This window comes from Camelina sativa, chromosome 10 (genome assembly GCF_030686135.1).
Source record: "Camelina sativa cultivar CO46 ecotype springtype chromosome 10, ASM3068613v1".
In the NCBI taxonomy this organism is placed as follows: Eukaryota; Viridiplantae; Streptophyta; class Magnoliopsida; order Brassicales; family Brassicaceae; genus Camelina; species Camelina sativa.
In genome coordinates this window covers 22410185-22424013 of record NC_141889.1, presented here as the reverse complement: position 1 = coordinate 22424013, position 13829 = coordinate 22410185, and the positions used below count along the sequence as shown (strand labels likewise).

Below are 13829 nucleotides of genomic sequence, written 5' to 3'. Positions count from 1 at the left end.
TTAGGGGGCCTCCTTGACAGTGCATAAGCTACTCTATTCTCCACACCCGGTTTGTACTCGGTAATTCAAACTAATGAGATTGGCAGCCTACTGCTACTGCACGGTTGAAATGGCTTTCTGCTCCTGAAGATGCCTTAAGCTCCTTTGATCTGTCTTGATGACAAATTTACGACCAATAAGGTAGTGCTTCCACTTGGTGACTGCTTTTAATATGGCCAGTAATTTCCTCTCATACACTAACTTAATGCTCCCTTGTGAAGAGAAAGCTTGGCTTATGAATGGTAGTGACGTCTCTCTTCTCTCTTGTGACAGAACGGCTCCTATCCCAGCTCCAGAAGCGTCAGTTTCAACGGTAAACTCTTTAGTAAAATCAGGTAAGCACGGTTTGTTAGTTGCAATTTGAGGACAGAGAGTGCCGTATCTAGAGGCATGATTTAATCAGCATATTCATTAACCAAATAACTGCTCTTAAACTTAGGATCGCACAGGGATATATGAAACACACCCATATGCTCTTTAGCTGCAATGTTAAATTTCTTTACCCAATTACCGGAACTGGATCCATGAACGAAAATGAAGAAGAATGAGGAAAATGAAGTTATGGATATCTCTGTTGATGTGAAGAAAAAGTTGAAGAACATGTAAATCCTTTACTTTTGAACAAGGTGAAGAACAAGAGTCGAAAAAAGACGTTTCATATTTCCTTTGATGATCATGACATGGAATAATGACATGGAATGATGTATCCAAAGTGGCAAGTGAGCCACCAAACGAACATGTAATCAGCCTAATTAAACCAACCATCAAATAAAATAATTATAAGTCAGTCGCAACATGAAAACTTGATTATATTGTTAATTTTTTTCGAAAGAACCAAAGCAATAAAAAAAGGACAAATGTTTTATGCATATCTATTGAAGTTCTAAGAGCATGTCCAGTGAGATTTCTAATAGGGTTGCTCAAACCATTTATGGGCCAAAAATAAACAAAAACAAAAAAATGGCCCACTAAGCTTAGTATCGTTCTCAAACGAGAATTGGAAGCAACCTTGAAGACAAAGTACGTGTCAAATTCTGGTTGGGTGTTGATTAAATATAATACACATTTTTTCGATCTCCGAGTGCGATAAGGGACGGCGAGGTGCACCGGCGAGAGGCAAGGTTTTTTTTCATTATTCAATCCTGATAGGGGTTGTCTAGGTTCATGCAAAAAGAATATGAGGTTTAGGTTTTGTTTTGCAGGTTCTCTCTCATCAAGAGGTGTATGTCTGTATGAAGCCAGAGAGATTGTGTATGCTTCTCTCTTTCTCTCTCGTCCACGGTTTGCCTTCCAACTTTGCTTCTTTTTTTTTTCTTTTTTTTTCCTTTGATCTATGTTAGCTGATTTTGGTAAGATTTATTTGTATTTGTATTCTTTGTGATGTTCTATGTTGTCTATCTTAGACGAGACCTATGGTATTTGGTGAAACCAAAGATTGCTTTCGGAGTTGTGATGTTTAATGAGAGTCATTCCTGGAAGCCATTCGTAGCTGCCACTGATCTGTTTGATGAGAGTCATGCCTACCAAGGTCTGTTTGGTTTGTTTGTCTGTTTTACTTATCTTATAGATTGTCCGATGATGTATAATCTGTTTTGGGATGTCTCTTTCTTGTAGGTGCATCTTGGTTGTGAAAATACATAACAGAAAGAGGCAAGTTAATGTTTGTTCTGTTGATTTGTGGACTCGATGAAGTAGGCTTCTCGCAAAGCTAAACTCAAAAAGCCAATCTCAAAGAGCAATCCAGCTTCTCTCTTTCTCCTCCACGGTTTGTCTTCCAACTTTGTTCCTTATTTTTTTTTTCGGTTTGATCTCTGTTATGTAGTTTTCTAAGATTAACATTTATTTGTTTTTTTTTTTTATGTTCTATGTTGTGTAGCTGAGACGAGACATTGTTGTGTAGTTGAGATGTTCTCTATTCTGGCCATTGAAGATACACATATCACAGGCAGCCAATCCAGAAGTCAAGGTAAATACCCTAACCTTTTTTTGTTCTCTTCTTACTTGCAACTAGTTGAAGATGTTCACCACTTCTGCCAGGATTCAAAGACGGTTGTGGGCTGAGTTCATGGATCATCCAGATTATGGAGCAAGCATAAAATCCAGGTACATTCTGATATTTTTATGTTTGTTGTCACACGTTTGAAGATGCCTGTTTTGGGTTTAGGATAATCTAATTGTGTTTTGGTTGAAATTTGCTTGGTCATGCTTACTCTAAAAGCATGTGCAGTACGGCTCTCTCATTGAGTCTCTCACCACTAAAAATAAGAAAAAATATTAAAATTTTTGGTTTAGAAAAAAGTAAGTGAGATTGATTATTACTTGAGAGACATTGAACCTGTTATGTAGGTTCCATATAAAATATGTTTTCTTCATAATTGGTTCTATCAAAATCAATCTCTAATAGTTTCAAAAATTAATTAAAAGTAATATATATTATTTAAAATTACAACAGTTTTTAAATAAGAAATTATGTATTAGTGTTTTATTTCTTAGATATAGATTTCATCTCTTTATTTCTGTACACACCTTGCATTTCTTATTTCTCTCTCTTTCTTTGGTGATAAGAGTATGGATTCAAAACTACCATTTAATTTCTCCATGTTATGAATCTTCTTAGCACTCAACAAGAAAGAAACACTACGATTCATTTTCCTTTTAATTCAACCTTATTATTTGGAATTTAAGGTGTCATGATAATAATTTTACACATAATAATTGTCCTTTATGTAGATTATTTTGGAGAGTACTAGGATAAGAGAGTATGTGTTTATTTTATAGAGTAAATGAGATGTCGAGATCACACTTTATATAATAGGATAAGAGAGCCTTTGATATGTTAGTAACATCTATATTATTATGCCCTTTTGATTTTACTTATTTAATTTTTTTACAACATTAACCCCTAAAACAATTCTATAAATAACATTGCAGAGAAATTCAAATACTAAACTTTTTTAAATTGACCAACATTTGTTACATTTATTGCCAAAAAATCTTAACAACATATATACATTATGATTTTTCCAAAAACAACTCTATCCATTAAAGTTTTAACCCATTAAATCTCAAAAACTATTTTTATGGATGCTAGAATCTCTCAAATTTAAATGATATACAACAGATTTGTCAAAAAAAAATTATAATCTCCATAATTATATTAACTGAAACGACCTGACCCGTTTTTATTTTTTTTAATAATAAATAATAAATAGTAATAATAATAATAATAATAATAATAATAATAATAATAATAATAATAATAATAATAATAATAATAATAATAATAATAATAATAATAATAAACTACAACAAATGGTCCAATACCCACTAGTCACCTAACCACAATCACAACGAACAGCGGAATAACCAATACCAATAAATAACCAATAATAAACCAATATCATAATTATAACAATATCCAAATACCAAACAACAAGAAAACATAGAACCGGCAACCTAGCAATGTTTCTAATGACCCAACTCTAGCAACCTAGCAATGCCAGACAACATCCAATCGAGTCCCTAGAACATCTTCCTCTTCATTGCCTTGATTCCACAATCACACTTTGCCTTTACCTGCACCACAAACACAAATTGAGATGCATGAGTATTTGATAAATACTCAGTGAGGCAATCCTCCCATCTACTGTGTTATACACACAAGCAACAATGAATTCAATGTTCCAAACAATAGACAAACAAAACACACAAACCAGGAAAACGAACATCGTCTCACTGGAAGGGAGGTGTCGACCGACACTGGCTTGGTGTCGACCGACACCAGCCTATTGTCGACCGACACTACCCCACAGTTTCGATCGATGCCCATTTTGCTGGTGTCGATCGACACTCCACCTGCAACTGCGATCCGTACGAAGCCGAGAGTCGAATATGGCTTCCCAATCTCCTCCAAATCATCCAATACTCAAAACCCATGCCGGAAACATCATTATGAACCTGTATAATCGAATCCCCAGCAGGAAAACACACAAAACAACAACAAACAAGCAAGAACAAGGAAATCAAGGGCTTAAATTAGCCATGGTCATGCACTCACCTCTTTGCAGGAAGATTCAGACCAAAAGCAACGAATCCAACCCTCCTAGCAAGCCTCTAGATCCTTCCTAGCTCCAAATCTCTCAAGAACAGCCAAGAAATCTCACAAATATCTCTCTAAAACCTCAAGAACAGTTTCTCTCCTTTCTCTTTGTATTTTTCTTAAAAACCACAAAGCGGCAGACAAAATAAAACTCCAAAACCCTTCTGGTAAACAATTCCCTTATATAACCCGGTCCAATGGTTTTTCCTTAACCAAACCGGTTCAAATCGAAAATTAAATCGATCTGGTCGAACCAGAATAAGTGGTGTCGAGCGACACCACCATGAGTGTCAATCGACACCCACCCCCAAAACGCTAAGTTTGGTTCGCGGGCGTTACAATTCTCCCCCACCAAAATAGATTCGTCCTTGAATCTCGAACAACACTCACCAAGGACTCATGTGCTACCGACTCCACAGCCCGCACTCCTCCGACCGACATACGAAAGGTCACCTCCAGGTGATAGACTCACGCTCCAGGCGTTATTTGCTCTCGACTTTTGGACTTTCCTTTACTCATAGACCTAAACCTTGAGTTTTTGTTGGCTCCTCATCAGACCTAAGTCTACATGCCATAATGTTGGCTCCTCATCGGGCCTAAACCCGCATGCCATAATGTATAAGGAGAAATCCAATATTCGTTTCTCGGGTCGTCACCCTACAGCGCGCCTTCGGATCGTCATCCGAAGTCGATATACCAACCACACTCCCAAGCCACAAAGTCTTGGAATATGACGGTACTAGGAGAACCAAAGTCCCCCAAGAGTCGCGAGCAAACAATTCTGAACACGTCTGAGTCCTATCCCTAACCAGGTTCCCTTCCCGTGGCTCGCATAAGACAACACAATGTCCTACCAACCACATATCCCCTCACTGGAATACCTCATGACCACACAAGGATCATCTCACTGCCCCACAGGCCGCCACGAAGGCCAAACAAATGTCCTAAATAGGACCGCCTCAACAGGCACTCTGGCTAAACAGCCCGCCACGAAGTCCACACAATGGCTAAACAGCCCGCCACGAAGGCCACACAATGGATAAACAGCCCGCCACGAAGGCCACACAATGGCTAAACAGCCCGCCACAAAGGCCACACAATGGCTAAACAGCCCGCCACGAAGGCCACACAATGGCTAAACAGCCCGCCACAAAGGCCACACAACGGCTAAACAGCCCGCCACAAAGGCCACACAAGCCCTCTCCCAGGCTCTCCGCCACCAAAAATGGACAAATTCTAACTCACATAAAACTTTCCATTTTTAACACTTACCACTTCTGGAAGCTTTCCACTTATAGAAGCTTCTAATTCAGAAAACTGTCCTCCAAAACACTGCCTTGCGGAAACTTTGTACCCCAAATACCACCTCATCTTGTTACTTAGTCGCACAACCAACCATTCCAAGCGACAAAGTAAACAACAGAGATGGGCTGGAATACTCCATTCCCGCTCCAGCAACGGATTACAGACGGGACCAGGCTAGGCAAGCTCAAGTCGCGGCTTGCTTCTCATACCACTTCTTAAACATTGCCTTCATCCTCGCCTCAGGCTCCCAAGTCTGCTCCTCAACACCATCACAGTCCCAAAGGACTCTCATCAAAGGAATCTTCTTCTTCCGAAGTCATGTTAGGCTGAAGATCCTCAGGAATCTTAGCCAACAACTGATCATCCTCACGGAGACACTTCCGCAACATAGACACACGGAAAACCTTATGGAATGCTCGCATAACCTCAGATAACTCCAGTTTATATGCCACTGGTCCAACTCGCTCAATCACTCTGAACGGACCCATATACCTCGGACTCAACTTAGTGTCAGTCAATGACCTGTTCGGTCCCCGCAACATGAACATCTTGAGGTCCACTCTATATCCAATCTGAAACTCAAGACCTCTCCTCCTCCTATCGGCATAACTCCTCTGCCGATCCTGAGCTTCCTTCATGTTCAGCTTGAGAACCCGAATCTTCTCCGAAGTCTTCTGAACAAAATCTGCCCCGTACATGCTCCTCTCCCCCACCTGAGTCCAGCATAACAGTGTACGACACGGCCTCCCATACAAAGTCTCATAAGGAGCCATGCCAATACTCGCCTAGTAACTGTTGTTATAAGCAAACTCTACCAAGCTCAAATGATCTGCCCAATGGCCACCCCAATCCAACACACACATCCTTAGCAAATCCTCCAACGTCTGGATCGTCCTCTCTGACTGTCTATCTGTCTGGGGATGATAAGTTGTACTCATATGCACCTTGGTGCCCATCTCTGCCTGAAATGCCTTCCAGAACACCGAAGTGAACTTGGAATCCCTATCAGACACTATGCTCGCTGGCACCCCATGCAACCTGACTATCTCCTTCACATACTTCTTAGCCAAGACTGCTGCTCCATCAGTTTTCTTAATGGCAAGAAAATGTGCTGACTTAGTCAACCGGTCCATAATGACCCAAATAGCATCAAATGTCTTGGACACTGGCAAACCCACCACGAAGTCCATAGTAATCATATCCCACTTCCACTCTGGAATGGGAAGACTCTTCAGCAAACCACCAGGTACCTGATGCTCAGCCTTCACTAGCTGACACACATCGCACCTCGCAACCCAACTAGCCACATCCTTCTTCATCCCGACCCAGTGATAGTACCGCTTGAGATCTCGGTACATCTTAGTCGCTTCTGGATGAATAGAGAACATGCTAGCATGAGCCTCTCTCAGAATCTCCTACCCCAACTCCTTATCCTTGGGCACACAGATCCACCCATGCACTAGAATAGTACCATTAGCCGAAACCTGATACTCTGAGTCAACATCCCTTGAGCCATTCACCAGCCCCAAATCCAACTCCTGAGCCAACCACACTCTGCTCAACAAATCTGCTCTATCAGCTGCAACCAAACCTAACGGCTTCTGAGAAACCGCACACAAACTCAATGCACTGATCTCTCCTACCAGAGAATCCATATCAATGCACTGATCACTCCTGAGCCGAAGCCGCCCGCTTCCGACTCAAAGCATCTGTAACCAAGTTAGCCTTACCGGGATGATAGGCTATCTCAAGATCAAAATCCGCCACCAGCTCCATCCACCGCCTCTGCCTTAAGTTCAGCTCGGACTGAGTGAATATATACTTCAGGCTCTTATGATTTGTAAACACCTGTACTTTTGCACCATAAAGATAAGATCTCCAAATCTTCAGGGCAAAAACTACAGCACCCATCTCCAAGTCATGAGTAGGATAGTTGTCCTCATGCTTCCACAACTGCCGCGAAGCATAGGCAATCACCTTCCCATGCTACATCAACACACACCCCAGACCAACTCTGTATGCATCTGTATAAATCACATAGGGTTCTCCCTGCTCAGGCAAAGCCAACACCGGTGCAGTAGTCAACATCTCCTTCAGGCTTGCAAATCCCTCCTCACACTCCTGTGACCAGACAAAAGGAACATCCTTCCCCGTCAACTTAGTCATAGGACGTGCTCTGTCCGCAAACCCCTGAAAAAATCTCTTGTAATACCCTGCCAACCCGAGAAAACTCCTGATCTCCGTGGCATTCTGCGGTCTAGGCCAATCCCTGATAGCCTGAATCTTCTCCGGATCTACAGAAACACCATCTGCAGACACAATGTGACCCAGAAAAACCCATCTCACGCTGCCAGAAACTACACATGCTCAACTTAGCAAACAACTTCTGCTCCCGCAGCTTCTCCAGAACTGCCCTCAAATGCATTGCATGCTCTTCAGGACTCGTAGAATAAACCAAGATGTCGTCGATGAAAATGATGACAGACACGTCCAGAAACTCCTGAAACTCGCTGTTCATCAATCTCATAAACGCAGCTGGTGCGCTAGTCAACCCAAACGGTATCGCCACAAACTCATACCCATACCACGTCCTTTTACTTGACGAACAACACCGATGCTCCCCACGGTAAAGTGATAAGACGTAAGAATCCCCAATTTTATTCCTCAGCTCTACTAGACTAATAATCAAATATGCTGACATCAACGCACCACCACCCACATATCCACACCTCTTGTCCATCCAAAAACCTCTAGTAACTTGCCTCTTAGGGAAACTTCCACAAGATAGCTTATTAGAAAGTTAGTTGTTCGCTTAGCAATTCTCCACAGCAAATCATCAATACGAGCGTAATAAACAAACAAGTACCATACGTTTCGCACATTCTGATTCACCGCATCAAATGCTTTGCAAGCTGCCAACTCAAACCACTTGCCTTATTTCCCACAGCAAGCTTACCAAAACCTTGAATCTAGTAACCTTGTCCATCTCCAATGAACGTAATCCAACATCGTCGCAACGATTAGATTATCCTACCATGAAGGCTTCTCGTGAACTTATGTATCTGGAAAACATGCCTTTCCCGGCTCAAACCAGCACCACCGACCTCATAATCCTGGCACAACAGCCACAAATTCATAATCGCTCTGGTCAATAAAATCCTGGCCCATTGGTCAACACATCTAAAACCTGAGATTAAACCACCGTCAATCCCTCGAGGTCTACATTCAATCGGTTTGTTTATACTCATGTCCTAGGTATTGCCTGCTTCCAACTTTCCACCCTTAGGTTGCAACTTTCGAGTCATACTGATCTCACTCTCAGACCACCGTCTTCGAGTTATACCATCTCACTCTTGGACCATAATCTTCAAGATCTCGGTATCACAGGAAATAATCATCCCCTCAGGAGAACATCATCCCCTCTGCCCCTCTCGGAGCCCACAGCCCCTCGAGCTATCGGTATTTTGGGAAAACCACCATCCCTTCAGGAGCAACAATCATTAACGACTATAAACATCTTCTGACCAAAAGTACCTCCTATGGTCCGAGTATAACATTGAAATGTTACACCTGCCCACTCAACTTCTAACATCCAACTGGATTAACCACCAAACAGCAAAATATCTGCTCCAAAAACATATGTCCACTTATCCCCCTCTCTAGGCTCAACAACTCTCGCAAAGCATCTCGCACCAGTCATCTACAACTTCTCCATCCTCCTAACATAAGATGGAAAAATCCTCAACCTCCTCAGCCCTCGGCTGCACCACGCCACATGCGGTACAACTGGAGCCTGCACTGGTACCCCTCACGGTCACCGCTCCAACAGCACGTCAACAGATCCGCCAAGCGATCATCTCGACCCTGGGCTTCACCAGCTGCAACCCCACACCTGGGTTCCCAGCACATCCGGCACACTCACCGGCTGAAACCCTCTCTGGTCCCTCCTGATACGCTTGCGACCCTCTAACATACCTCCTCGTGGAACTCTGGACCACACACTCACTCGCCTCGAGAACTCGCCCGACCACGGCCACGACAACGCCCACGTCCACGACCAGCAACTCAAACACCTTTAACCACTGATGTTCCAAGAACAGAGGCTAACAAGCATAGAACAAATCAAAACCACACAAAAAACATAACAATAACTCACCGTGGAATCTCATTGAAGGCTCGAAGAGGATTTTCTAGGACTCCATGCCACACACAATTTACTAACTCACATAATCAATCAAGACATGCAATCCCAAACATCACAACTCACGATCACACTTTGCCTTTACCTACACCACAAAAACAAATTGAGATGCATGACTATTTGATAAATACTCAGTGAGGCAATCCTCCCATCTACTGGGCTATACACACAAGCAACAATGAATCCAATGTTCCAAACAATCAACAAACAAAGCACACAAACCAGGAAAACGAACATCGTCTCACTGGAAGGGAGGTGTCGACCGACACTACCCCACAGTGTCGATCGATGCCCATTTTGCTGGTGTCGACCGACACCAAGTAGTGTCGATCGACACTCCACCTGCAACTGCGATCCGCGCGAAGCCGAGAGTCGAATCTGGCTTCCCAATCTCCTCCAAATCATTTAATACTCAAAACCCATGCCGGAAACATCATTAGGAACCTGTATAATCCAATCCCCAGCAAGAAAACACACAAAACAACAACAAACAAACAAGAACAAGGAAATCAAGGGCTTAGATTAGTCATGGTCATGCACTCACCTCTTAGCAGGAAGATTCAGACCAAAATCAACGAATCCAACCCTCCTAGCAAACCTCTAGATCCTTCCTAGCTCCAAATCTCTCAAGAACAGCCAAGAAATCTCACAAATCTCTCTCTAAAACCTCAAGAACAGTTTCTCTCCTTTCTCTCTGTATTTTTCTTAAAAACCACAAAGCGGCAGACAAAATAAAACTCCAAAACCCTTCTGGTCGACAATTCCCTTATATTACCCGGTCCAATGGTGTTTCATAAACCAAACCGGTTCAAATCGATATTAAATCGATCTGGTCGAACCAGAATAAGTGGTGTCGACCGACACCACCATGAGTGTCGATCGACACCCACCCCCAAAACACGAAGTTTGGTTCGCGGGCGTTACATTAACATTAATAAATTTCCTAAACCGAAAATTCAATTTTAGAATGATTAGAAAACCAATATTCACAAATATTTAACTTTAGCAAGAGGACATACATTTAATTCAGTATATATTTTATTTAGAAACTGACAATCTATATATACATGATGGTTTGAATTAACATTAATATAAATATAAAATATTATTAATTCGGTCTTGAAACACAGGTTTTCTTCATTTAATTATTTGGCCAATACTACTAATATTAGAATATGAGAAATATTAAATCAGGTAATTTAACTAAAATTTTGTAAAAGAATTAAAACATTGGTAATATTGTGACTTAATGAGACAATAGCTTATAAATTACATATTTATGTATTTAATTCCCTTATTATTCTTCTAATAATTAACAATCCAAACAAAATTAATCAAACAAAACAAACTAAATATAATAAAAACATATTATTTTTTAAAAAATGAAAAGTAGTCGTGTCTTTTATTAACAAATAGTTTCTTTTTTGTATTCCAAAATATTTTAAAATCACCAAAGTTTAATAAAAAAAAAATCTTACATAATCACATTCAATACCCGTCTAAAAACAAATAATAATATATTGATATTGATATTAGACTGACTGTGTTGTTAGAGTGGGTGTCAGGGAACTTAGGGGATGTGTCAGTTCGGTTTGATGTTCCGTGGGCTATCCTGTTCGGTATTTGTGTATGGTGGGCATGAAAATGGAGGTGTGGTAATGTGTTTGGTGTGGTGGGAAAATGTAGGGACAGGGTTCAGTTTGTGAAGGATATGGCAAAGGAAGTTCATCGTGCAAACTTGGCTTGTCAAGTGTTATCGAATGAACGGGTAAGGGTAGAGAGGCAGATCTCATGGGTTCCACCTAGGGAGAACTGGTTTAAACTGAACACGGATGGTGCCTCACGGGGTAATCCAGGCTCTGCAGCGGCTGGTGGGGTAATTCGTGATAGTGAGGGACGATGGATCCATGGGTTTGCGTTGAACATAGGTTACTGTACGGCCGCATTGGCAGAGCTATGGGGGTTTATTATGGTCTCTATCTCGCATGGGAGCGACAGATCACTCATGTGGAGCTGGAGATAGATTCAGAATTGGTAGTTGGGTTATTAAAGACAGGGATTTTGGATTCTCATCCCTTGTCATTCCTAGTACAATTGTGCTATGACTTCCTTTTAAAGGACTGGTCAGTCCGGGTTACACATGTGTATCGTGAAGCTAATCGTCTTGCAGGCGGGTTAACAAACTATGCTTTTACTCATCCATCAGACTTCCAATTGTTTGATACTTGGCTGGAGGATCTTCTTTCTGTTTCGATGAAGGATGCGAGAGGGGATGCCATTGCCAGATGGATTTGTTTGTAATTTTTCTTTTTTCTTTTCAGGGAGGTTTCTCCCTTTGTCTTACCAAAAAAAAAAATATTAGACTGACTGCGATATATAATAGGAAATAATATTAACACTTGTGAAATAAAGACGTATTAGGGTTTCTCTCCGGTTTTGATTTCTTAGAGCCGCTGACATGATGGGAGCTCCGAGCGCAGGGAATGATCTCACAACATTCTCTTGGAAAAGAGAACACGTCGGACGTTATCTTCCGGTGATGAAGCAAAGAGACGCTCGGAGATGATGCTGATGGATCTTGATATTCTTGATTGTCCTATTTGCTACGAAGCATTGACGGTTCCTATCTTCCAGGTTTGAGTATCCCTAGCTTTTTTTATTTTGACGATTTTTGGGGATTTTATTGAACTTTCGAAAGTTATGTTTTTTTTTTTAGTAAACAAATTGTTAGTTCTTGAAAATATGTTTAGAATTTAGGAAGACAAGGAGTATATATCACGAAGTTTAAAACATTAATGAATCATATTTGTTACATTATGTTCTCTCATATACTAATGTTAGTACACATTGCAAGGGTTAACCGGAACTCATTGGTTTGCTATTTCAGTGTGATAATGGACATATAGCTTGCTCTTCTTGCTGTCCTAAACTGAAAAATAAGTGCCCTGCTTGTGCTTTGCCTATTGGTCACAGTCGTTGCAGAGCAATGGAGAAAGTTGTTAAATCAGTTTCTTTCCCATGCCCAAACTCCATCTTTGGTTGCACCGAGAGTTCCTCTTATGGGAAAGAATCAAATCATGAGAAAGAATGCAACTTCTCTCCATGCTCATGCCCTGAACAAGACTGCAATTATACTGGCCCATACAAGGATCTCTACAATCACTATGCTCTTACTCACTCGAAAGGATTCAGGCTTGATTCCTTCAGTTGTGGCGTTTCCTTTACCAGCCTTATAAACATCAGCGGCACGATGAAAATCGAAAAGGAAGACGTCAAGAGGCTACTGTTTGCAGTGCAGTGTTTCAGGGAACCGTGTGGTGTGTATTTAACTGTAAGCTGCATTGCACCATCTACTCCAGAAGTGGGAGAGTACTCATATCATGTTTCCTACAATGTGGACGATGGACACACTTTGACTTATGGATCACCAAATATGAAGAGGATTCTCGAAGTGAGTTTTCATGTCCCCCAACAGAATTTCATGTTCATCCCGAACCATTTCTTGCGTGGTGACTGGTTGGATATAGAATTATGCATCCGGAAGTTGAACTAAAAATAACAAAGTTGGGGATATAGAAGAAGGTCCCTTTATTAATTATTGTTTTTGTTGTCATTGTAGTTAAAAGTTTTGACATGATGAACTAAGATTAGTCAATGTCTTGACTTAGCAAGGTTTCAGATTAGACCCGATGATAGGGTTGTAACTCGATTAAAGCTTTTGTTATAAGTTGTAACTCGTTTGGTTTTGCATTTAGTGTGATGATGGACGTTTTGTTAGTGTGATGATGGACAATTTTGTGGAATCAACCAACAAAACAATTCTCAATCAAAAATTCCATGATATATTTATGCATGGACCAAACTGACAAATCTTTTTTTCTTGTTCAGTTTATCTATGCATAAATATATATAAAACTTTTATAACCGATGTGCTTGACTACAATGTAGTATAAAACTTTTATAACTTTATCTTTATTAGTTTCCCAGTACAAGGTTTGATCAAATAATATTTGGTGATAGAAATCTTTTAAGAAATCTTGTTAATTTTTTGTCATTAGTTGAGCTACTTTCTTGTGTAATAATTATTAATTTGAACTCAATTTTATAAAGATAACCAAAAAGGAATTACCAAAAAAAAAACGAACTAAATTTTCATATAGTTGATTTATATTTGGTTTTCTTTTC

At 40.7% G+C, this 13829-nt stretch overlaps 1 protein-coding gene and 1 pseudogene across 1 annotated transcript; both read left to right on the top strand.

Moving 5' to 3' along the window:
* Positions 1 to 211: 211 nt before the first annotated feature.
* LOC147937181 (uncharacterized) lies at positions 212 to 12068 on the top strand. Its single transcript, XM_087468700.1, has 8 exons — positions 212 to 374; positions 1131 to 1160; positions 1242 to 1320; positions 1443 to 1567; positions 1654 to 1804; positions 1916 to 2005; positions 2077 to 2142; positions 11331 to 12068. The coding sequence occupies exons 1-5, from the start codon at positions 212 to 214 to the stop codon at positions 1668 to 1670; spliced, it is 414 nt and encodes a 137-aa protein (XP_087324826.1). The 3' UTR covers positions 1671 to 1804; positions 1916 to 2005; positions 2077 to 2142; positions 11331 to 12068.
* A 138-nt stretch (positions 12069 to 12206) lies between these two features.
* On the top strand, positions 12207 to 13197 carry LOC104719463 (E3 ubiquitin-protein ligase SINA-like 7 pseudogene; annotated as a pseudogene).
* Positions 13198 to 13829: the final 632 nt, after the last annotated feature.